This window comes from Pristis pectinata, chromosome 21 (genome assembly GCF_009764475.1).
Source record: "Pristis pectinata isolate sPriPec2 chromosome 21, sPriPec2.1.pri, whole genome shotgun sequence".
NCBI classification, from domain to species: domain Eukaryota; kingdom Metazoa; phylum Chordata; class Chondrichthyes; order Rhinopristiformes; family Pristidae; genus Pristis; species Pristis pectinata.
Window position 1 is genome coordinate 24,588,446 of NC_067425.1, and position 26,639 is coordinate 24,615,084.

The following is a 26,639-nucleotide window of genomic DNA, read 5'->3' on the forward strand; positions in this document are numbered from 1 at the left end:
CACAGTGACAATGATGCCCTTTACCAAATGGATAATATTTTGTCAATCTTCACAAACAGAGGTTCTCCACATGATCTTTATTTTATACTTAGTCTGATGTTGATAAATTAATTTTGTGAGTTGGTTAATCCACACAGACAGATTTGTTGAACTTCGGTTGTTTGGTTTAGTACAGTGTTATTTTTATGTCACTGTACATATAAATTTCACTCACATTTCCCCTGTAATGCTGACACCACTGTTTTAAAACAGATTGATTCACTGCATCAGCCAATAGGACTGCAGAGGCTAATCAGATGTGATCTGCTTTCAATTAATTTTTAAAAATTAACTACATGATGTGCAGTTGAAGTTTAAAAAATGAGCACTCTATCAAGTTCAATGGCAATTTTTCATTACACAGAGATGCTCCTTACTACAGGACTCTGTACCCTATTCAGATTAAATTTGATCACTGAAGCTTTGTTAAGATTAATCAGGAACCAAGCATGTGCTGAGACAACAACATGCCTGTGAACATAGTACTTGATCCTCCACATCATAATTCTTAGGGCACTCTTTTCCCACAACATACTGTGGAAAAAATAAAATAACATCAATAAGCAACATTTTAGTTGGAGGCAAAAAATAACTAGAGAGCATATGATTTTTCTGATTGAACTTAAGATTTCATTTTTGCTTGAATAAACTTTTTCTAATCATGACTTTATGATCTTCAGATTTATGGGTGAATGCATTACTGAGTCACAGTACTTCCTTTTTCCACGTCCAGTCTGAGTTACAGGAGACTTGCTGCTCAACTCGAAGCGCAACATATTGCCCTCCAAGGGAGTTCAGGAACTGGAATCAATTCCTTAGATAAAAACCAAATTGTAGAAAAAAACTTAGCACAATCAGTGTGTTTATTTAATTACCCAATGTTTTCATTCTAAATTACAGCGGAAACTTTAGCCAAGCAGTGAAGAGACAGGTGGATTAGCAAGGTCGAGACAAGCTGTGGGAAAAAATATCCAGGTTAGCTGAATTACTGCTGTTGACCCTATTATCTCTATAGGGTATCAACTGACACATAGAACAAAGAGACTCTAAACCAAGATTTTGGACAATTTAATCAAATTAACACTCTTTATTAACATTAAGCATGTACGTGTACCAGTGACTTCTAACAACTTCACATTTGAATTACTGTTCCAACTTTTCACTTCTTTTATTAAATCACAAGTTTCACAGCTTGGACTTAAATACTACCTGTGTGAGTTAAAACTGGCCAGATTTTCTGCAACAGAGTTACAGTCTTCTCTGAGTTCCGAATTCAGGGCCATCCTCCTTGCAATGGTTGTTCCCAGGCTATCGCTCCCGATGTCTCAGACTGCCTTTCTTTTGTATGATTCTTCCTCCAATCTTCCAAAGGCTTTCTTTGTTCTTACCCCAGCCCAGGCTCTCATGATTCTGAGGTCAATCATTTCAAGTTGTCACTCATCTAAGAACTGGATAAACAAAACACATCATCTTTCCTTATCAGGCTAGAGAGTTTTTAATTATAAGGATGCCTGTTCGTACTTTTCCCATCACGCAGTCCCTTCACAGGATAGCCGCTCCTAGACGCGCTTATTTTGTTCGTACTGTTTATCATGGTCAAATCACAAGCTAGAAAGTTATCTCAGCTATGTTCTCAACAGGTGTCACTCATGTGAGCTCCCTTCCACTGTGCTTCTTTGTTCTGTGGTTCCCAGCATCTCTGTTTCTCTAGCTAGCAGAGTGTCCTCCTACAGCCTGTCAGGATACTTGACATCTTGCCTCCAGCTACACTACAATTACCAGGGATACTTGCAGGCTGGTTGTCGAGCTATTCCTTCAAGCCTCACACTTACAGCTCATAGCAGAAACTTCGTCAAAACACATGTGCATTAGTCTCTAACATACTTTGGTATTTCTTGCAAGATAAGGCAGTGCATATGCTCTAGCCACTGCCAACTAGCCAATGACAGATGAGGCTGCATCATCGCACCCATATGGAAGAGACTATGCTTGCCACATTAGAGCAGCCATTATCCTCGAATCAACAGAAATTGAAGGTATTCTCTTATTTAATCCTTCATTTTACATCTAACTTTCTCAACCCATAATCTCTGCTGAATTACAAGCTCCAGAAGGTGCAAGCATGGCACATAATGTTGCCTTTGCTCTTGCCAAATAGCTAAGAATTGCAGGTGGTTGTGGAAGAACAAATAAGAAGTTACAGCAAATACCGTCAGTGACTAGCTAGTTTAGGTTAATGGCATTGTCTGCATGTGCTGAGTCACCAGGCCTGAGTGGCTTAGAGCCAGGAAGTGGGAGAGGATGGTACCAGCTCACTGTAGGAAAGAGGTCTCATACAGACTCTGCTGCAGAGGTCTCAGATAAGTGCATCAATTGTGCAGATCATAGAAGGCGGATGGGTCTGCAGAACAAAATATTTAGTCTATTGGAACCCAGATAGAAATGCTGCATGCAATGTCAAGGTGTGTGGTGGAGTGCAAAACTATACTTTCATGGGGCTTTGTAGAGAGCTTGGTGTAGATCCTTTCCATTATGGTAGACAACTCCATCAGCCCACTTTTAGACCCAGCCACAATGCAGAGTTCAAGGCCTGATATCTCAGCTTCCATTGCAGCACCTCTGAATACGGTAGTAGAAGCACAAATGTCCTCCACGTAAGTTTAGATTGCTGCCATTGAAACTCAGACAGCTGGCATCCTGGCTCTGGATACCAGCGTCCAAAATAATTTCACAGAGTAAGCAGCATGGAGTCCAGATCTAGAGTACTAAACACACGTTAAGTGAAAACCTGCAAATCAAGAAAACTTTTAAAGCAGCCAGCATAATCAAAGACCCCACCCACCCCAGACATTCTCTCTTCTCCCTTTTCCCATCAGGCAGAAGATACAAAAGCCTGAAAGCACTTAACACCAGGCTCAAGGACAGCTTCTATCCTGCTGTTATAAGACTATTGAATGGTTCCCTAGTATGATAAGATGGACTGTTGACCTCACAATCTACGTTGTTATGACCTTGCACCTTATTGTCTACATGCACTGCAGTTTCTCTGTAGCTATGATACTTTACTCTGCATTCCGTATTGTTTTACCCTGTACTACCTCAATGCACTGTGTAATGAATTGATCTGAATGAATGATATGCAAGACACGTTTTTCGCTGTACTTCGGTACAAGTAACAATAATAATAAACCAATTCCAATTCCATCTAAAATGTAAAAATTTTGGTTGCATCCTAGTCACCTCGGTCAAAAAAGAAACAAATTAGGAACATGAGTAGACTACTCAAGCTCTCATACCTGCTTTTCTAGAGAAGACTTAAAAATATCAAGTATCGGAAATCATAAAATATCAATTGATTAAAAATTACATCTTAAATTAAAATAACATACTATACATTAGGATGCTCATCAAGTGAAACATACAAGATCCTCTTGTGGGATAATGTAGAACTAGGACTTGCCTATTTAAGACAAAGATGAAGCAATTTTTTTTCTCTCAGAAGCTTGTGAATTTTTGGAAGTTAGTGGAAGAAGAATCTTCTTTGAGGCAGTTTCTTGATCAGCAAGATGAAAGGTTACTGTGAGTAGGCAGGAATGCAGAGTTGAGATCGCAATCAGATCAGCCATGATCTTATTGAATGGAAGAGTAGGTACGAGAGCCAAAGTGGTCTACTCATGTTCCTAACTCATTTCTTCATACCTTCATAAGTGAATGGTAGTGGTGACTTTCTAAGTTGATGTGTTCATTGAAAGGAAATTTCTAAAAGGATATGGGACAAGCTCAGAAGGCTCTTTGATTGGCATAGACAAATTGGGCCAACTCTATCATGACTCTCTGACAGTGGAGGAGGTGAAAGGTAGAGTCATCAGATGATGATAGCGCTGCTTAATCTAAGCTTGATGGAATTTGTGACATTGCTGGCAAAGATTCTTCCAAGGGAGTCATGCATAAAAAATAGCTCCAATTCCTCCCTACATCATTCACTGTTGCATGGGATACACCATCCCAAGAGGCAATGATGTAGTCCGAAGCTATCCTGACATGAGAATTCTTCCAAATTTCCTGAATCATGGGATCTGTCAATGCCACTCAACTGTGAAGTGACACACCTTATTACGTGTCATAGGTAGTAACGACTGTTCTTTGGTTGCTGATGATAAGCTTTAAAGAAGATTTTGATGGACATCCTTTTTTTTAAAATCTGATAAAGTTTCCCATAGCAAGGTATAGCAATCATGTAGCCACATCTTACGTTACACTCCATATTGGGACCATTATCTTTGAAGAAGGTTATCATTTCATTGATGTTATAGAACACCTTTGAAAGCGAGTTATTTTTAAGTGAGTTATTTTGGCGGCAGTGGTAGTGCTATGTTGTTGGCTCTTGTTTCTTCATTGCTCAAATTCTAACAGATTCCCAGACGAAGGGTCTCGACCAGAAATGTTGACTGTCCATTTCCCCCCACTGATGCTGCATGACCCGCTGAGTTCCTCCAGCAGACTGTCTTTATTTGCTCCAGACACCAGCATCTGCATTTTCTTGTGTCCCCATTTATAACCGCTTTGCCAGGCAATTCCAGTAACTATTCATCATCATCCTGGTGTACTTCATCAAGCCCAGCCAACTTAACAATGTGTCCTTGGAGATTTTTTACATTCATAAACCCATAGAGGTCAAGGTTGTAATTTCCTCCCTACACCATTCATTGTGGCATGGGTTACATCATCCAAGAGGCACTGATGTAGTCTATGGCTAAGTTGACATTATGGCTCTTCCAAATTTCCTGAATTATGAGCCTTGTCATTATCAATCAGCTCTGAAATGGCATGCCTCGTAACAAACAATTGGTAGTAAGCCTTGAATGTAGTGATGGAGACACAGGAGATGGCAGATGCTGGAATATGGAGCAACAAACAATCTGTTGGAAGAACTTAGCGGGTTGGGCAGCATCTGTGGGGGAAAGGAATTGTTGACATTTTGGGTCAAAACCCTGCCTGAGAACTGGGAGTGGAGAGGGGAAATAGCCAGTATGAAGGAGAGGGGGAGACAGATGGTTAGCAGCCTGGTCCATGGGTTGTACCAAGGAAATGGCGTTAGTGGGGAAAGAAAGAGCCGATGTGGACATTGTCAGCCTTGTACTTGATGCTCGCTGAATGTTCAGGGGCATTGTCAATGATGAGCAAGGCTCTGTTACTCAGGTTATTCCTCACACAATACTATTTAAGAAGGGGAAAAAAAATAATGTGATATAATCTTAAAGAGCAATGATGTCATCCAGGCTTTTCTGTTAAATCCTCACACCAAAGGAACATTGGCTGTTGAGAATCCATTTTGTGTCCTTGGGTCCTGAATGGTATATTAGAACATAGAACAGTACAGCACAGCAACCAGCCCTTTGACCTACCATGTCTGTGCAACCACAATGCTCATCTAACCAATTCCATCTGCCTGCACTGGTCTGTATTCCCTCTATTCCCTGCACATTCATGAGTCTGTTTAAATGCTTTAAATAGCTCTTAAACATTGACATTGTCTGTTTCTACCACCTCCCCTAGCATCACTCTCACTCTGTGTAAAAAAAACTTGCCTCGCAAATCTTCTTTAAATTTTCCTCCTCACCTTTAATCTATGCCCTCAACTATTTGACATTCCTCAGCCTCTGACACTCAAGAGAGAACAATCCAAGTTTGTCTGACTTTTCCTTATATCTAATGCTCTCAATCCAGGCAACATCCCGGTGAACCTCTTCTGAAACCTCTCCAAAGCGTTCACATCCTTCCTGTAGTGTGATGACCAGAACTGCACACAATACTCCAAATGTGGCCTAACTAATTCTATCAAATGGCTGTTTGTCATTTCAAGTTGTCTGTACCAACATAGTGCACCTATCACCTAATGGATGGCAATCTCGTTAACACATTTGCACCAATGATCTCAATTGCCTCATTATTTATAATTCACTGTCGGTGGACTTAACTTATAATGTTAATATAGAGTACAGGAAATAGGCTGATGGCAGGTGCTTGTTTATTCTCATTAGTAGCACCTATTAAACATAATTGCCAGCTATTCTCTCTTCTCTGCCCACTAACGTTAAGGATTGTTCATCATAGTGAATCAAGCTTCTTAAAATGAGGACACATACTTTTTAGAATCAAATGCATGATTGCAAAATCATGTACGTTAAATATCCATAAATTAAGGAGTGCATGTATGCAGTAAATCTAACATGAGGGGTGTGGTGCAATCCTGGATTTAGTTTCAGTGAGTGGAGGAGTATCAATATCAAAGTCAAGTTTATTGTTATATGCACAAGTAGATGTATGCACAGATGCAATGAAAAACATACTTGCAGCAGCATCACAATGGGAGAGCACTTTTTTTGATCAGAATTCAGTTAGATTTAGCACAGTTATGAAAATACACAATTCTCCCAGTAAATATTTTTTCATGTCAGTTGTAAAAGGCTAATCGCTTATCTTGAAGATATGTCCCCTAGATGCAGACTTCCCTTCGTGAGGAAAAAGTTTCTAAGCACAGAGACTGCAGGTGCTGGAATCTGGAGCAACAAACAATCTGCTGAAGGAACTTGGTCCTGATGCAGGATTTCAACCCGAAACGTCCACAGTTCCTTTCCTCCCACAGATGCTGTTCGACCTGCTGAGTTTCTCCAGCAGACTGTTTGTTGCTCCGGTTTCTGAGCAACCCTGGCACAGACATGACTCAGGAAGGGTGGCTGCATTCAGCACGGACAGACACCTTCACTGCCCACTGCCCGAACCTGTGAATGGCCCAGCAGCAGACCAACGGGAAGCCTCCTGAGCGACTCACCCTTTTCTGCAGCAGGTGCCCAGAGACCTGGGGCTGGACTACACCCAGAACTTGAGGAGACAGACGGAGACTTTAGCTGTGAGTCAGGAGCAACAGTATCATTTAAGAAGCACTTGGATAGGTACATGGAGGGGAGGGGCTTGGAGGGACATGGGCCGAACGCAGGAAATTGGGACTAGCTGGGTAGGCACCGTGGTCGCCATAGACTGGTTGGGCCGAAGGGCCTGGATCCCTGCTGTATTGCTCTATGAGAGGAACTCCACCGTCCAGCTGCCCCGACAGCCAGAGCAGCCTCCTCCCCCGGCAATGGGAACTCGGGGAATGGCATCCGCGTCCCGGGACTTCGCTGGGGACACTCCGGGCCGGGCGGCCGCCGCAATGCATCGGCGACTCGGCCGACAACACTCCACGTTGCGCGGCTCCCTCAGGCCCCAGGGACGTACGCTGCGCGCTGACGTAATCCACGCACGCCGCCGCCTCCGTGCGTACAACCGGCCGGGCGATCCCGCCTCCTCTGACTTGCGGCGGGACGTCCTCTACCTCCGTCCGGCGTGCTGACGCCGCACTGCCACGCATGCTGACGCTGCCGTGCAGCCGGGTGAATGGAGCCGTTCGCCGTCGTTGCTCTGTCCCTCTTCCTCGGGGCGCTCATTTTGCTGATCGCGGCGGTGGTGAGCGGGTCGCGGAAGAGCCTACCGCCGGAGGGCGGCAGTGGTGAAGGTAAGCCGCAGAATGACTGGCCGGGCTGGGGGAGGGGGCGGTTACTGGCGGCCGAGGCCTTGAATGGAGCGGGGAGGTCAGCGCTCCCCCAGTGGCCGGAGGACTGGGTGGCGGCCGGTCGGTCCTGCAGTGGCCCCGGGTGGCTTCACTCACCCAGTCAGAGGATCACTGAGCAAAGCCCATTGCACTTGCACGGTGCTTCCAAGGTAGCAACAAATCCCGCGGCGCTTCGCAGGGACGTCCTCACGGAAAATCTGACACCAACACACAGACTGCGGGTTGAGTTGCAGGGAAAGATTGAACAGGTTAGGACTTTATTCCTTGGAGCGTAGAAGAATGAGGGGAGATTTGATAGAGGTTTACAAAATTAAGAGGGGTATAGACAGAGTAAATGCGAGTAGGCTCTTTCCACCTAGATTAAGAGAGATAAGTACAAGAGGACATGGCTTTGGGGTGAAAGGGGAAAGGTTTAGGGGGAACATTAGGGGGAGACTTCTTCACTCAAAGAGTGGTGGAAGTGTGGAATGGGCTGCCATCTGATGTGGTAAATGCAGAATAAATTGGATAGATATATGGACGGGAGAGGTCTGGAGGGTTATGGACTGGGTGCAAGTAAATGGGACTAGCTGAATAAAGTTTTGGCACAGACTAGAAGGGTCAAATGGCCTTTTCGCTGTGCTGTAGTGTTCTATGGTTCTAGGTTTAAACTCCAGAGAGACTCAGTGGGTCAGGCAGCATCTATGGAAGGAAATAGGACGGTCGACATTTGGGGTCGAGACCCTTCATCCTGACCCGCTGAGTTCCTCCAGCGTGTTGCTCCAGTTTTCCAGCATCTGCAGTCTCTTGTGTCTACTCAAAGGAGACTGCTAGGGCATTAGACCAAGGGACAGAGATGTTTAGAGGTAGGAAGGTAATGTAGTTAATAGTCCACCCCATAATTTGAGGCTGATCTCTGGTTCCAGACTGGTCAGCCTGGGGAAAGATTCCCCCCTATTTACCCTGTCAACCCCACTCCAGGATCTTGTACATTTCAATGTGGTCATCTATTTTTCCAAGCTTTAGAGAGGAGGCCTAGTATATTTGGTCTTTCTATGAATGACAGACCTGCTATCCTAGGTACTAATCTGGTGGATGATGATCAGGTAGTTTGTCAGTTTAGAAAGAATGCAGGAATTGAAAGGTTTTAGGTGGGAGCTGTGTGTCATCAATGTAGGTGTGGAAACTGATGTGTTGTTCGTGAATGATGATGTGGTTGCAGAAGACAATGATTATGGACAAATCCTAATAATCAGTCAGTATCTCTTCCTTGAATGCCTCCTACTGCTTTCAGACTTGAGTAGCAATTCGCAGTAAAATTGGCCTTTTCCTAATTGAGAACTTCCACTTCTGATCTATATTTTCCATAACTATGTTGAAGGGAATTATAATTGTTACTACCAGAATGTCATTTTGAAATCCATTCTAGTCAATCGTCATTCATTAAACTTTGAAGCATCAGAGTTGCTGATTCATCCAGAGATATTTTACACACTTTGTGTAAACAGTAGGAATTCTCTTTCAATTAAAGATGTCAGTGCCATAGGGAAAAAAATTTCCAGGCCCAGGCTTTAAGGAAATGCTAAGGCCCTGGGAGTTAATCTTGGTGCCCTCTTTTTTTTGTAAGGTGTTGGTACCAACACTTGATGTATTAAGTCACTGAACACATTGGATGCCAGCAAAATTATAGAAGTGTGTTAGAAATTCTAGTGAGTGGTAGCTCTATCACATGTTTTAGTGATGAGTTGACAGTGGTAGAGTGTATGTTATTAAATAAGGTAAGATTTCTTTATTAGTCACATGTACTTTGAAACACAGTGAAATGCATCTTTTGCATAGCTTGTTCTGGGGGCAGCCTACAGGTGTCGCCATGCTTCCAGCGCCAACATAGCATGCCCACAACTTCCTGACCTGTACGTCTTTGGAATGTTGGAGGAAACCGGAGCACCGGGAGGAAACCCACGCAGACCCGGGGAGAATGTACAAATTCCTTACAGACAGTGGCCAGAATTGAACCCGGGTCACTGGCGCTATAATAGAGTTATGCTAACCGCTGCACTACTGTGCCTGCAATGTTAAGTTGGTTTTGTGATCTTTGTTTTTTTGAAAATGGTGCTCTGGTGTTCAGTCTTGGCTAAAATATGATGTAATGTCTTTGTTTGTGCTCCTTTTAGGGCTGCAATTTGTGCTCCTCTTTCTAACTCAGATGAGCAGATTGTTTAGCTGAACACTTTGATTCTAGATAGCTTTTTAATTGAATTATGAAAAATTGGTGAATTGAAGTTCTCTGTTGTTTTATTTAGAAGACAGTAAAGTCAGTAATGGTGTGAGTGAGAAAAATGTGGCATCAAAGAAACAAAAGTTACTACGTTCACGCAAAGAAAAGTTGCAGCAGCATGTGTTTACCCACCCATTGCTGGCCACTTCACTGAAGGTAAGGAACTTTGAAGTTATACAGCAGCATGACATTATCAGATTCAACAAATGTATGAGCAACAAGCTCAGTGTGATTACCGAGAATGGGGAAAATGAAGTAAAATCTGACTAACTCCTATGGTTCAACAGCAACTTTCAGTTATATACTACCTTTTAATGTTTAAAGTCATTTCAAGGTGTACTATATCAATGTACTCTGTACTGACTCAATGTAACTGCACTTCGTAATGAATTGGCCTGTACGATCGGTTTGTAAAACAAGCTTTTCACTGTACCTTGGTACAAGTGACAATAATAAACCAATACCAATACATTTCTAGATACCACCCTTTTTTCATGGCTGAAAATGACTTTAAGACTATGGACAATGTAACATCTAGTGTGAAACAGGACATTTTGTAAAAGTTGAAAATCTATAAACAAAATTTTTCAGATGCTAGAAATCTGAGACGAAAACAGAAAATGCTGGAAATACTCATCAGCTCAGACAACAACTGTGAAGAGAGAAGCAAATATAATGTTTCAAGTTGATGACATTTTCATTTTATGTTTTTATTTAATTATCTATGTCATTGTCCCTCTTCACTCTTTGTTGAAGAGCTTATGACTGGGAATCTTGAGCCTCTGGAACCTTGATGATGCTGTGCAAAAAGAAAATAAGGTTTAACCCCATCAGAAAATACTTCTGTGTGCTGCCAGGGGAGGTGGTGGAAACAGATACGATAGCAACATTTAAGAGGCATTTAGACAGGCACAAGAAGACAAGATAAGATTATTTATTTATTAGTCACATGTACTTTGAAACACACAGTGAAATGCGTCTTTTTGCGTTACTGAGAATGTGCTGGGGGGCAGCCCACAAGTGTCACCACACTTCCAGCGCCAACATAGCATGCCCACAACTTCCTCACCCGTACGTCTTTGGAATGTAGGAGGAAACTGGAGCACCTGGAGGAAACCCACACAGTCGTGGGGAGAACGTACAAACTCCTTACAGACAGCAGTGGGAATTGAACCCAGGTCACTGGTGCTGTAATAGCGTTACGCTAACCGCTACACTACCGTGCCACCAGGGCAAGGTTAGAAAGATATAGACCATGTGAAGGTTGATGGAGTTAGTTTAAATTGCCATCATGGTCAGCACAGAAACCATGGGCTGTAGGGCCTGTTCCTGTGCCGTAGTGTTTATGTCATAGAGAGTGTTTATTGTTTCTCCAACTCGGATTTGATCCTGACCTCTGGTTCTGTCTGTGTGGAATTAGCACCTTTTTATTGTGACCACATGGATTTCTCCTGGTTCTCCAGTTTCCTCCCACATCCCAGTCACACACTGGTTGATAGTTAATTGACCCTTGTGTAGGTGGGGGGGATGTTAATGTGCATGGGAAAGAGAATAAGTTGTTGAGAAATAAGTGGTAGAATGGGGTTGCTGGGATTTCTCTGACAGCCAGCATATGATGGGCCAAACTGCCTCCTTTCCATGAAAAGTCATGGAAGTATGAGTTTCTTCCCTTTCTGCATGTTGATGCCCTTTTGAGTTTCTCTCAATTTAATTCAGTCACTCTAAGCAAATTGCTAACGTGTGCTGGATTTATGCATTCTTCATCCAGTCACTAGAGATCTTTCCCAAGTGGTGACCAGAATATGGCCTTATGAACATCTTCTATTTATTTGGCGACTAATGTTAGGCTGTATAATTCTTTCTTTCCTAACAGATGTTGGTTTGTATGTTCCTCCCAGGATTGTGGTTGGTTCATGTATATGTGGGTAAACAAAGATGTAACGGATGATGATACTGGAGATGAATTTGATGGATGTGTATATATATTGTTGATAGTACAGGGTACACTCTGAGACTCAACTAGATAATAATGCAAGAATTGTGCAGCAGTACCTATCAATGGTACCATGGGAAGAACTCCGTAGAGGTGCTGTCATGTATTTTTAGCTACAGCAAGATAGTTAAACATTTGTGTCTGCTGTAAGCACCTTCTTGATGTTTGATCATATTACTTTTATTTTGACTTTGCTTTTTCTCTCTGTCTGATGATGTAAACTGTGGTTGTTGCAGTAATAGCCCCTTCAGTTCTGAAGCAGGTATTTGTGCCATGTGCATGTGTGCTATAAATTGCTCTAAAGATGAACTGTGATAAGAGTTCTGGGATTTTCACCTTTTCAAGGGAGTGAGTTCCCGACCCCTACAGCCACCTAGCTGAAAATATTTTTCTTAATTCTCCTAATTACTTTGAATCTGTTTTTTTTCTCCCCTTTGCCAAGGGAAATTGGTGCTTCTAATTTACTTTCTCTGAGTCTTTATAATTTTACACAATTAGTTCAGCCCCCTCAGCTTCTGTTCCGAAGTAAACAACCCTTGTTTATCCAATCTTTCCTCGGCCACAATCCTGGCAATATCATCTTAAATCTCCTCTTCCCCTTTCCAATGCAATTTTATCTTTCCTGTAATAATTACTAAAGATATCCTATTAGTATTGTATACAGTTCTAATTTAAGCTACCTGCACTTATATTTTTTTACCTCAAGTAATAAAGGATTGTATTCTATGTGTGCTTTTAACCAGTCCATTAACCAGTTCTGCTCCCTTTGAGGATCTTTGGACATACACTTCAAGGTCCTTTGTTTCTCCACACCACTCAGTATCCTGCTATTTATATGTATTCCTCTGCCTTGCTGCTGCTTTCCAAAGGCATTACTTCATGCTTCTTTGAATTAAACCCTTTGCCATTTTCTGCCCAACTGATGAGACCATCCATATCTTCCTGCAATTTAAAGCTTTCCTCTTCACTGTCAATTAATGACTAATTTTTGTGTCATCTGTAAATAACTTTATTCTGCTCCTTACATTCAGATCTAACTCATTAATATAGAAAAAAGCAGGGGGCAAAGTACTGAGCCCTGTGGGAACTTACTGGTAAGAATCTTCCAGTCACAAAACACACATCAATTGTTATCCTTTGCTTCCTGCCACTGAGTCAGTTTTGAATCCAATTTGCTGTTCTCCCTTGGGTCACATGGACTTTTACTTTTTTTTGACCAGCCATGTGAGATCTTGTCCTAAACCTTCCATGTAGACTACATCAAATGAAGTGCTTAGTGACCATTACCTCTTCAAAAAAAATCAATCAAATGAATATATGGTGATTCACAAAAAATAAGCTACTTCATTTCACTGTAACTTGAACACATTTCAGTCCATATCATTTATCATTTGGGTAGTGATTTTGAACAAAATCTCTCTGCTATAGTACCCACTAATATGGATCCTTATATTTGCCTCAATAAAACAGGTTTTAGGCAAGGATCATCATTATTTCCAAAAACTCCAAAACAATTCTGGCTGCTCTTGTAGACTTACTGGTTTGAAAAGCTGAGTGTTTGTTCCATTACTGTTTTAACTCGTGTTGCTCACAGTGAAGCAGTCCTTCCTTTTATATAATTGCCCAATATTAACTTTGCAACATAATAGGCGTATGGTATTTATTGATTACCATGGAAAGATAGGAAATGCTTATTAGTTATAAAGTAAGGAAACATCACTAACTGTATTTGTAAGCAGTTTAACTGCTGATAACCATGGGCATGTTTATAAACTTGCACAATGAAATTAAAACACTTAGAATAGTGTATTTTCTAAATCCTTTTAATAATCAGCATACAACTTTTATACAAAAAGTGATAAGAAACATATTACAAGTGTTGCATAGTTTATCAATAACTGAAAAAGTTGTTTGAATTGTGATTCTGTTTTTAAGGGCCACAGCGCAAATATCAGCTGCCTGGATTTTAGTAGCAATGGGAAATATCTAGCCTCCTGTGCTGATGACCGTACAGTTCGAATTTGGAGTACAAAAGATTTTCTTGAGCGTGATCATCGTTGTATGCGAGCTAACATTGAACTTGATCATGCTACACATGTCTGTTTCAGCCCTGACTCCAGGTAAACTTTGGTGTTAATGAGCTGTTAAGATCCTGTTCTTTTTTGCTTGTTTAATTTTGGGTATACCTTTTAACTTTAGCAATCATGTGCCAAGGAAAAATATAACTTTAACTGTTCTGGATGCGTCATGCAGAATTCCAGTTGCCTGGGTTCAGTGAGACTGGGAGGAAAAACATTTGGCAGTTTCCAATCAGCTGTGCATGATTGCAATTGCAGACAGTTCTGATTCTTCACTGTTTGATCATTATTATTTTGTGGCAATCTACATATCAATCTTGTGGCATCTGATGTAATCGTGGTGTATTAATGTCATTTTCTTTTTAATTCAATCACTGAAGAGCCTTCATCACATGGCTAGCAAATGAAGAAACAATCCGAGTTTTTAAAATGATAAAAAAGGATGATGGTTCGTTCACATTCACTGCTGCACCTGAAGACTTCCCAAAGAGGCACAAAGCTCCTATTGTGAACATTAGAATTGCAGAAACAGGTGTAGTTCAATGATTTTCAAAGTTCACCCATTGATTTGCTTCTTGGGCTAGGTCTGACCAGCTGCTGTTAGTTGCCAGAGTTAACCATTTTATTATATTTTGGAATATTCTCCCTCTGTTACCAAAGACAGTCTGTTTTGTTAATATCTCTTTCACCCCCAACCCCACCTCCCCAGCACTCGCATCTCCAAATCCTTTTGCGCTAGCTTCTGAATTAAATGACAATGATCTGGGATGACTTACCATGCTTTCCTCCCCACAATGTTTGGAGGAATATTGTCAGTGCCTGACTGAAGTTGTAGACTTGTTAATGGGGAAGTTGTATAAGTAGACCCTATTGAAACTCTGCAGCTTTGGTGTATTTACAAGTTTGATTACCTGTCACTGTTACAATGCAAGTAGTCCTTATTTTTTTTATTATAAAGTCATCTATAAATACTCTGTAAATGTACATGGACCAAAATGTAATCACTGTATATCAATTTCAATCTTAGGAAAGTTCATTATGTCTGCCTCCAATGATACTACCATCCTAATCTGGGATCTGAAAGGAGAGGTTCTTGCTACAATTAACACTAATCAGATGAACAATGCTTTTGCTACTGTGTCTCCATGTGGAAGGTCAGTGCCCTGCCTCTTTGATAATTTCAGTCTAAGTGATGGTGGGCTAACAATTATGCTGTGTATGCTACACAGGAGGAGAGGACGAACAATGACAAAAACTCTTGTGTTCTGATCAAACAGCATTTCAGTGCTAGTGTTCCTTGGCTGTGTTGGAGCAATTGTTTCATTTTGTCATGTCCCTTCACTGTTATCACATCCTCGAAGGAACGGCTATGGAGATAGCAAATTTGCACAGCTTTTAAAGACTGTATTCCGTGGTTTATAGTTCATTTACTTCTCTGCAGATTTGTGGCCTCATGTGGTTTCACACCAGATGTGAAGGTTTGGGAAGTATGTTTTACCAAATCGGGAGAGTTCCGAGAAGTGGCAAGAGCCTTTGATCTCAAGGGGCATTCAGCTGGGATTTACTCATTTGCTTTCTCCAATGACTCCAGAAGGTGAGACCTACCTTTTGTGACCTGCAATATTGGCCTTGGTTCAGAGTCTAGCTATATTTTGAATTCTTCAGGAAAATCCATTTCGCTGGCTATGAAAAGTCAGTCAGTTTATATGAAGTCTTATAACCTAGAACTGTATACATACAATTTGACTGACCTTTTTCAGATCTTTCTTGGCCTAATAACTATTAATGACCATTAATAGTTTATTTATAAGAATAGGGTTGAAAACCTTCATTATTTTAAGCATTTCCATTAATTAAGTAAGGCTGAATTATTCCCTAGGGCCAGATGAAATATATTCCAGGATGCAATGGGAAGCAAGGGAGGCTGGGGCTCTGGAGACTTTTGATCTTTGTTATCCGTGAGTGAGGTACCAGAAGACTAGAAGATAACTGATATTGTTCCTCTATTTAAAAAGGACAGCAGGATAAGCCAGGCAACTATGCACTGATGAACCTCTCATCAGTTTTAGGGAAATTGTTGGAGAAGGGGATAGGATTTGTGTATATGTGGAATTTATGTATACTTGGGAAGGCACAGGCTGGTCAGGTATAGTCGGCTTTGTGAGAGGGAAATCCTGTCTCACTAATTCACTTGAGTTTTTTGAGGAGGTAACTAAGAATATTGATGAAGGCAGGGTAGTTGATGCTATCTATATGGACTTCAGTAAGGCATTTGACAAGGTCCTGCATGGGAGGTTGGTCCAGGAGGTTAAGGCATATGGGATCCAAGCTGCTCTGACTAATCGTATCCAAAACTGGCTTGGTGAAAGGAGGCAGAGGGTGGTGGCGGGAGGATGCTTTTCTAATTGAGTTTGACTAGTGGTGTAGCACAGAGATTGGTGCAGGTGCCTTTGTTTTGTGTTGTGTATTAATAACTTGTATGTGAGTATACAAGATATGATTAGTAAGGTTGTGGATGACACAAAAATTGTTGGTGTTGTGGATAGTGAGGAGGGTTGTCTAAGTCTACAGCAGGATATAAATCAGATGTAAAGTTGGGCTGAGCATCGGCAGATGGAATTTAATCCCAACTTTTTGGGAAATGCATCACCTTGGACAAAGGACCTTTGGGTTCAAATCCATAGCTCCCTGAAAGTGGCAGCATGGGTAGATAGGGTGGTGATGAAGGCATATGGCATACTTGCCTTCATAGGTTAGGGCATTGACCATAAAAGTTGGGAATAATGTTGCAACTTTACAAACATTGGTTATGCTGCTCCTGGAGTATTGTGTGCAATTTTGGTTGCCACACTGCACTGGAAAGAGTGTAGAGGAGATTCAACAGGATGTTGCCTGGATTGGAGGACTTTAGTTATGGGGAGAAACTGGATTGGCTGGTCTTGTTTTCCATTGAGCAAAGGAGGTTGAGGAGTTGTGTGATGGAAGTATTGAAAATAATATGAGGCAGAGATGGGGTAGATGGTCAGAATCTTTTTCCCATGGTAGGGGTATCAGAAACAAGAAGGCACAGGTTTAAGGTGCGACGAAGGAGTTTTAAAGGGGATCTGAGTGGAAAGTTTCCATTTTACACAGAGTGGTTGATATCTGGAACGCGGATACAATCACTGTTTAAGAAAAATTTGGACAGGTACTTGAATAGCTGGCACAGAAGGATGCAGACCTAATGTGGGCCAATGAGATCAGTGCAGATGGGCAAAAAGGTCAGCGTGGGCACGGTTGTCAGGAGGGCCTATTTCAGTGCTGTACAACGCTATGACTTAATGACTCTAATTTCTCTTTGTCCTCCACACGTTTTAAAGAAATGGAGACCAGTGTCTCTTGAGTTTATCATGGTAATTAAATGCACTCCTTTGACCTTTTTTAAAGGTGGTGGGACCAAATTTGGATTCAGGATTTATCTATAAGGGCAGGTTATAACTTTTTGTATCCAATCTGCCTGGTAATGTATTCTTGCAATTTTGTGACAATTGTGACCAGAAATTGTGAAGAGATTAATATACTATCAAAACTACATCCATTTCTTGTTTTAAAAATGTCAATCTGCCATAATATTACAGATTATTGGCATTCATCCTATTTCCTAATGAGCAATAGGACTTTTAACTATGCAAAATATCAAATCAGATGAAGGTCAATTCTCCCATTGAAACAGATGTGCTTGTTATCATTCTTCATCTGTTGTCAGTTGGGGGAGCTAGAGCTCTGGATTTTAGAGCTTCAGCATCAGCTGGCATTACTACACTGAATTCATTGGGAAATATGCAGGTAGAGGTGACACTAGACTGACAGAGGACAAGGCAGGTGATGCAAGAGTTTTCTGAGTGCATCTTACCTTTCAGTCGATATTAAGATCTGATGACAGGTGAGGACAATAGTTCCTGTGGGACATTTTGCCAAGTTCAGTGCACAACGCCATGGAGGAGATAGGTCATGAATGTTGCAGCAATTGGTGATTCATTAGTTATCAGGGTAGCTGCAGATGTGATTCCAGGATGGTATGTTAGTGTAAGGGCCAAGACTGCAGAGCATCCTTGGGCGGGAGAGTGAAGACCAAGATATTTTCCTGCCCATGTAATTGATACTCGTCCATATGAATCCTGCAGGCAGATTTTAGGGAGCAAGAATGGAGGTTTAAGAAGCAGAACTACTGGTGCCAAGCATTTGTGAGAACAGAAATATGATGGTGCAGATGAATTCTTGTTTGAAGAGATGGTCTAGGAGGTAGGGCTTTATCTTCATGTGGTATTGGGTCTGGTTCTGGAGAAGGTGGGACCCGTATAAGCTGGATAGGGTTTCTTCCCAGTTAGGTTGGGACCAGTTTTCTTGCTAATCCTGTGAGGGAAAGCTTAAACTAATTTTTTAGTTGGAGAGATGGATGCCTAAATGTAATTTTAGAAAGGAGCATGATGAACAATGGATTGAATGACACAGATGGCAGAGAGTTATAATTTTTGATATATTAAGTAGAAATGGATAAATAGATGACAAAAAGTGAGTGTACTGTGCATGTATGTAAATACACAAGGTCTGATAAATAAGATGAGTGGGCTGTAGGCACCACATTGAGATAAGACAATATGGCAATAATGGAGACCTAGCTCAAGAAAGGGCAAGATTGGGTACTATAAATTCCTGGTTAAAAGTTGTTCAGGATAGAAAGAGGAGTAAAAAAATAGGAATAGATGTGATGGTATTGATTGAGAAGAATATTGTAGTACTCCAGAGGTGGTGTCCATAACGGTTGAGAACTAAATCCATATAGTTGGTATGAGAAAAAACAATCGAATTGATGTTGCACTACTAAGTATATTCAAAAGGCTATCAACTAATGGGAAATATTGAGGAACAAATTTGGGGGAAATGTAGAGAGATACAAGAGTGATAGTGACAATGAGGTACTTCAACTATTCCAATATATACTACTGATAAAGTGTAATGTAAATGCAAAGAGAAGGAAGAGTATGTGTTTCTGTAGCAATGGAAAAGGACAAGGAGCAATCCAGTGAGAAAATACTTAACTGGAGGAGGAGCAATTTGAGAGGGCTGATCTGACACAGCTAAACTAGAATCAAAGATTGGCGGGCAAAATTTTAGAGAAGTAAAATCGACCTCGCAAGATGTTTCGGATGTGGTCTAGGTTTGTGTTCCTATGATGAATGAATGAAGGGGAAAACAAGCCAGTGATCCCAGGATGGCACGAGAAAGATGGATGAAGCAGATTAAGAATGTGTATATGATAGATGCCATCATGATTATTTCAAACTCAGGCTCTATATCGAGGGATCATAGGGGAAATGGAAAAGGAAACAAAAGGGGCAAAGAGAGGGCATGAGAGTAGACAAAACAGATTAGGGCACAAAAGGTAGAGGGTGTGGTGGATGTTCTAAATGAATATTTTGTATTTGTTTTCCAAGGAGGAATATGCTACCAAAGTAAAAGGAGGTCATTATGACATTTGATAGCTATAAATTGATATCACCAGGTCCAAATTCTAGGTTATTAGGGAGAAGAGCATAGCAATTTTGAATGTACTGGCCATGTTCTTCCATATCTACTTGGATATGGTGTACCAGAGGACTGAAAATAAAATTAAGTTCTTATTCATAAAGAAAAACAAGACTAAGTCTAGCAAGTACCCCATTCCATTTAAAGAGATGATACATGGAGAGCTGAGTATTTCCAGCTGTTTCTGCTTATTAGTTTGATTGAGTTTTGTGATGAGGTAATGGAATTTATAAGAGCAATGTAGTTGGTGTGTACACGGATTTTCAAGTGACTTCTGATAAAATGAATTTGAGGTTAAAAAAAAAATAAGGTGCCGTGGCAATGTTATTAGCAAATTGACTTGTGAAAGGAAATGGTACTGGTGAAGATTTTTTGGACTAGAGGAAGGCACAGCATGGTGTTTACAAGGATCTGTACTCAAGACTTTTTTTTCTGTTAATGATTGGACTTGAGGTAGCAAGGCATATTTACACATTTGTGATTGTGTGCAAAAGTTTAGTAAATAGTATAGTGATAGACATCAAGGAAGCATAGAGGCATAGGAAACTGATGAAATGAGCCATCATGTGGCAGATGGAATTTTATGCACAGAAATGTGAAGTGCAACATTTTCATAGAATAAATGAGGAAGGGCAATATGATCCAAAGAGAGCAGATATAAGCGGGATGTGGAGTATGTGTGCATGAATCTTTTAAGATGACAGGAAGGTTGAGAAAGCAGTTGCAAGGGTAAAAGTGATCCTGGGCATTATTAATAAAGTACAAATATAATGAATTTTTATAAAGCACAAGGAACCCAAAACTAGAGTGTTGTTTCCATTTCTGGACACTGCTTTTTAGGGAGGATGTGAAGGTTTTGGGGTGCAGAAAAGATTTACTTGAATTGTTCCAGAGAAGAGGGAATTTAGTTACTGGCTGATCTAGAGATGCTGGTGTTGTTCACCTTGGAACAGAGTGTTTGAGAGGAAATTTGGTAGAGTGTTCACATTCATCAGGATCAAGGCAGACTAAACAAAAGGAAACTGCTCTTGTTGGCAGTAGGTTTAAAAACCAGAGGGCACAAATTTAAGGTGACTAGCAAAAGATCCGAAGGAGACCGGACTCAATTGTTTTTTTTTCTTGCTTTGGCAAAGAGAATTGGCTTAATACACACAAAAAATAAGGTGAAAGGATAAAAGTAAACAGGACCTCCCCAGGTTATGAATGCTTGACTTGTGTACAACCTGTATATATGAGTGAGTGTTTGGGAGACTGGCAGGATGGATTTGCCGGCTGCTGCAGGGCTGCAGGCCCAGGCGTCTTCTGTCACCTAAGAATGCTGTTTGTAGCCACATTTCCGGCCTGCAAACTATTTGGGTTATGAACAGTTCATAGGAACAGAACCCTGCTGTAACCTGGGAAGATCCTATAATATTAGTTATCTACCTTTAGCGTGTCTCCTTCCTGCCCTGAGTCTGTGTATATTTGAACTTTGGGTGCATGATGTATTTGATTGGCTACTTCCACTTGCTGCTTGTAGTTGGTTATGGGGGCAAGATTCGTAAGGTGTCAAGAGCAGCTTACTTCCCAACGGATTTTGGTGTTTGAGTTGATGAGATCTCAGGAAGAATTAACATTGCAGAATTTTAGCTGGTGATTCAGAAACTAGTTATTAACTGGTTGGGTAAGTTATTAGCTTATGGGCTGGAATGACTTTTTTTAACTGGGAGTTAATATTTGGTCAGGATTGTTAATACAATGGAATCTAGCCTCAAATATTGTTTTAAAGTAATACAGATTACAGTAATTAATTTTAAAATTGTTCATTATTTCCTGGATAGAATGGCAACAATTTCTAAAGATGGCACCTGGAAGCTGTGGGACACCGATGTTCAGTACAAGCAGCAACAGGACCCGTACTTGTTGTTAACTATGAAGTGTGATATTTCTGATTCCTGCCGAATCGCTCTTTCTCCGGATGCCAGGGTGGTAGCTATCTCCAATGGCTTCAATATCACAATGCACAACGCCAAGACGGGCAGGCAGGAGGAAGAATTTCTCAATGTGCACGGGGAGGAGATTGCTGACCTGGCTTTTGATATTAACAGTAGGTTTTTGGTTTCCTGTGGTGATCGTGCCATCCGGGTCTTCCACAATGTGGTGGGTTACCATGCAGTTATTGAAGAAATGGAAGGCAGACTAAAGAAAGCAACAACAGACGCAATGCGGGAGAGGTTGCAGCAGCAGATCGATGATGCAAAGAGTGCGTTAGATGCAGTTTGTACAAAGAAACAATAACACTACAGCAAACTGGGTTGCCTTCCATTTCCTGAGAGTCTGGGTCGCTGTAGGCTCAATTGAATGTTTGTGACTTCACTAAGGTATTTCGTACACAACATGGGTACAGTATCCCTTGCCATTAGATTCTAGCTATCAGTAAAAGAACTTCTGGAGAACCACTGGAATTGATGCCCAGGACTTAATTTTAACCTGTTTTGGCTGGAGCAGAATATCTATAAATGAGAATATATAAATTTTCAAACTTTGTATTTGGTCTTTTATTGTTACACTGCAACAACTGTTAGCATTGTGTATTGGTGGTGTATTGAGCTTAGAAAATGGGAATCCTCTGAGGGCTTTTGAATAGTTGGTTATAGATTTTAATTTTGTATTGGAGTGATCAGGGTTCAAAGTGTAGAATTGTGCAGAAACCATCAGCATTTTTTCATAAATCAAAATGCTGCAGATGTGTAAATTCAAAATATAAAGAGAAAAGACTCAGCTGCTCAGGGTCATTGAGAACTTAACTAGCCTGATCAGTAGAGTATTTAAGTTTGGACCTGTACTACCCAGAAATGTATCTCTGATTTTTACTGATAAAGGTGCTATATAGTACCTTTTCTATAGTAGCAAAACAGTATAATAGCAGCAGAGTATTTCACTCTGCTTCTGAAATTTTGTTCATTTTGTTCGGGTTTATGTTACCTTTCATGATCCTGATGTCAGATTCATCATGTTTGTGGTTTGAATTGTTGGAGTCCATTAACTTCAGTTATTAAAAATATTAATAAGCAAGAAGCAGCAACTTTTGGTCTCTGAGTGCAACTAAATCAAAGTAACAAAGTCATGGGCTTATCTGACTTGTTTGTGATAAAGCGAAGCTTTTCAGTTACTTAGTTTGACTTTGGAAGGGTACATGTGTGGGACCCTGCTGCATGGATGTAGTGATAAAGGATGGTCACGTCTTCACTTTTAAGGAAATAATAGATTTCAAAGTTCATGCTGGTGTGTTATTTAAACATGCACAGCAGTTACAGCAAGCTGCCTTTACAATCTGCCAGGGAATGGGTTTAGCACCAGAGGTGATCCCTTGGGCTCATTGCCTTTGTTAGTTTTCTTTCGCTAAGATTGCCAGGGGCTTGGTTGTGTACTGGAAATTCACAAAGTGAATAAATTTGGTTAAGTCCTCACTCTCATTCGTGTAATCACTCATACCTTAAGCTTTTCGCTGCATTTTTATCTGTGTTTCTATTTTTTTTCTTCCACTATTCTCATTCCACTGACCTCCTACAAGCAAATGGGATTGGTTAATAGTCAATACACGTGTTGTAAACTACATGCGACACCACGAGAGAAAAATTGAATCCTGCGTGTTGCCTTTTATTGCTGGTTTGAAGTTTCAACAATGAAAAAATAATTTCCAAGTGGGCTTGAGGTTTTGTTTTTTTTAGTTTGTTAAAACTATGTTAAAACTAGGGAAAAAAAATTAAGCCCTATTTTGCACCATTGAAGTATTTTGAAGTGTGATCGTTAGCAAACAATTTGTACACAGTAAGCTCCCAGAAACAGTGATGTGATAATGACAAGATTATCTGTTTTTAGTAATGTAAATTAAAGGATAAAAATTGGCTGGGGTACCAGGGATGACAATTGGTCTTCAGAGAATGTTATGGGGTCTTTTACATTCACATGAGGAATTGGATAGAAGTTCAGTTTTAATGACTTGTCTGAAAGATTACGCCTCTGTTAATACAGCACTTCCTCGCTTTTGCATTATATTTTTGTGTTAAGTCTCTGGAGGGGGACTTGAATACACAACTTTCTTCCTTAAAGTTGAGAATACCAACTAAGTCACATCTCACATGCACATACAATTTGATAATTTGTATATCTTCATCACTTTTCTATATAGTTTATCCCTGTACATTTGTGATCAGCTTTATAGCGGCCTTCACCTTTTGCAATGCCTTTTAATGTTTGGTCCTTTGCTGACCAGAATTGGTGCTCAAAATTTGACTATATTTGGTACAACGTAAAGCTTCCTTTTAATTTTGATGCTCTTGTATGATAAGTTGTAATTGAGTCAGGATTTATTATACCGGGGCAGTGTTTGTGATCATGTTTCTTCCTACAACATTCATCATTATTTGGGATAATAGCAGATGGAAATGCAAATCATTTCACATTGCCTTAAATAACAAAGCTATTTCCTAGTGACAGCTGTGATCAACTGTGTTTTAGTTAATGAGCATATGATGCCTCCATCTTCAGCCTTCTGCTAGGCCAGAGTCTGAGCAGCATGGTTTGCAGTAGGGGCCAGAAGTCCTAGTGGCAGCCTGATTTGTCAAAACAAAAGTTGGTCTTCTGGCCAGCAGACTGATTGGATTGCAGCGTATTTGTCTTTGCATTACAGCCAGTTCTATCTAGATCTGCAGTAGCAATACACAAATGCATTGGCCTGCTATCAAGAACAGAAAAGGTTTTGGGTTTGATCCCACACATGGCCCATGTGTTAGTCCAGCAGTGCCTCCAGCCCCGTCCACAGGATAGACCAGGCTGGAGGCTTCCATTCTGTGGCCCTTGTGCGAGGTGAAGCAGTCTGTGAGTCACAACCAGGCCTTGGGCAGCAGAACCTGAGGCTCTGAATGCAGCACTGCCCTGATGGGTTCTGGCAGCTAGCTGCTGCCAGGCATTTTAATTATTTTTAAATGTTACAGATGTTCAGAGAAATTTTAAGAACTGTGTAAGTGGATTTAAGTAACTTAAAGAAAATTAAAATAATTGAACTTTGTTTTAATTCACAGTTTAATGTATTTTAACTATGTTGAAATAAAGATAAACAAAACTTAACCTGAACTTTTTAATGCATGGCTAGTGTGAAAGCCGAACGGACAGATATGAAGTGCATTTACCCACTTGGCTTGATATGATCTGGTACTCAATGGCGACAGCGGTTGAGCAGGAGGTCGGGTGTACCAGCGTGCCTTCCAGCACATCTCTGACTTCCTCATTGCAATGCACAGATGTAGAGGTTGATGATGAGCTGAACGTCGGAGGGATTTCCAACTGCCCATGTTGGAGCTTGATCCAGTTCAATGGAACTTGCTGTAAAATGCCAGCTGGAGCAGAACATTTACAGCATTAGCGCGACGCTATTACAGCGCCAGCGATCAGGGTTCGATTCCCGTCGCTGTCTGTAAGGAGTTTGTACGTTCTCCCATGTCTGCGTGGGTTTCCTCCCACATTCTAAAAGACGTACGGGTAGGTTAATTTGGGTTTAAAATGGGCTGCGCAGACTCGTTGGGCTGGAAGGGCCTGTTACCACGCTGTAAGTAAAATTTTAAAAAAGTGAAATTTTCATGAATGTGATTAATTGCAATAGAAGATGGAACTTGAATATTTTAAAACATTTTTGGAAAGTTTGATTATATTTCTATGTGAAAGATTTAAAATTCTATAAATTCATGGGATACCTAAATTTATGAAATGATAAAGATAATCTAGATTATACTTAAATAGAAAATAAACTATTTATTATATACATGAATTGGAATTTCCAAATGATCTGAGGTAAAATAAATGATATAATGTGAAGAAGTACCTGAAACAATTGGGGAATGGTAGGATTCCACAGACAGCAATGACCAGAATTTGGTTTTTGCATTGGTTAAGGTTTAGCTTCTCAAAGCATGGAGAATTCTCTGTTAACCAGCTCTGTGCACACAGGTTTTATCTCTGAAACACAGCTGTGGATGAATGACAAGAAAATGGTACCCTTGCACAGAGAAACTACTACTGAACAGTTTTTACTCTGTTCACACACACAGCATATTTACATGATAATTGCCAGTGAGAATGAAAAATGATTAAACAGGATGATTACAGAAGTGATTGTTGCATGCCTTTCTTGAGAGTTTCAGCTTTTTACTATTGCCCTTGAGCAGCAAGGTTGCTGAGATCAAGCTAGATTTCACTAATTTGTTTTTGTACTTGTATAAATTATACAGTGACACAGTACAAATCACGATTGGTACTTTAGATTCTTTCCATAGTTTAATCGATTGATAGACTTAGCGTATGAAAAGGGGTTCCATCCTTTCCATACCTATTGACATTACTGAATAGAAGAGATCCATTTTGCTGGGGTCTCTAGGTACTAAGAAATACAAATTGACATTTGATGAGTAGGTTAAAGTAGTTGAACTTCACAAGTACTCCACCACCAGTCCAATAATGCAGTGGTACCAGCTGTAATCAGTATCCAAAGTGAAATTGTTGGAGATTTTTGTAATGGATTTGAAATTGGTGTGTTAAATACCGCGTGGACCAGGCTATGGGATTGTATAGCTTGTGGCAGGTTCAAAGGAGGCACCTCTGCGGATTTCAAGCAGGCATTTGATATTGTCCAGGTAATGGAGGCAGCAGTCCAGCAAGCACAGAATTTGCAACATCAGCCAACCAAGGCCCCAGAGTGTGTACAAGAATGGACCCAGCTCCATAGTATCATTGGAAAAAATGGAAGATGCCATCATTGTTGTATTAAGTTGATGACTGCAAACACAAAAGGGTCCGTTTGCAACAATTGTGGCACAAAAGGACATTTGTCAACAGTTTGAAAGTAGAATAAGACTGTGACAAACTTGAACAACCAAGCTGTATGAAGTCTTTTAGTAAGAATAGTGAAGAACACTGTACATGTGTACTGGGTGACCTAGATGGATTGATAGACTTAAATCAAACTCTGAATTTACAGGAGTTTTGTATGTCAGTGTGAAATGAAGGAGAGAGGGTATCGATGGTCTTTCAAAGGGCACATTTGATGTCTGAGAATGATAGAGT

The 26,639-nt window shown here is 40.6% G+C and overlaps 1 protein-coding gene across 1 annotated transcript; it reads left to right on the forward strand.

Moving 5' to 3' along the window:
- Positions 1-7,363: 7,363 nt before the first annotated feature.
- On the forward strand, positions 7,364-24,656 carry tbl2 (transducin beta like 2). Its single transcript, XM_052035865.1, has 7 exons — positions 7,364-7,591; positions 9,931-10,061; positions 13,834-14,018; positions 14,357-14,508; positions 15,004-15,130; positions 15,418-15,570; positions 21,362-24,656. Exons 1-7 carry the CDS (start codon positions 7,474-7,476, stop codon positions 21,816-21,818), a joined length of 1,323 nt encoding a protein of 440 aa, XP_051891825.1. The 5' UTR covers positions 7,364-7,473; the 3' UTR covers positions 21,819-24,656.
- Positions 24,657-26,639: the final 1,983 nt, after the last annotated feature.

Bases quoted from the DNA above. Each gene is read 5' to 3' on its own strand.
- tbl2 (XM_052035865.1), top strand. From the start codon at position 7,474: ATGGAGCCGTTCGCCGTCGTTGCTCTGTCCCTCTTCCTCGGGGCGCTC. The intron at 14,019-14,356 runs GTAAACTTTGGT...CAATCACTGAAG, and splicing joins TGTTTCAGCCCTGACTCCAG to AGCCTTCATCACATGGCTAG. The intron at 15,131-15,417 runs GTCAGTGCCCTG...ACTTCTCTGCAG, and splicing joins ACTGTGTCTCCATGTGGAAG to ATTTGTGGCCTCATGTGGTT.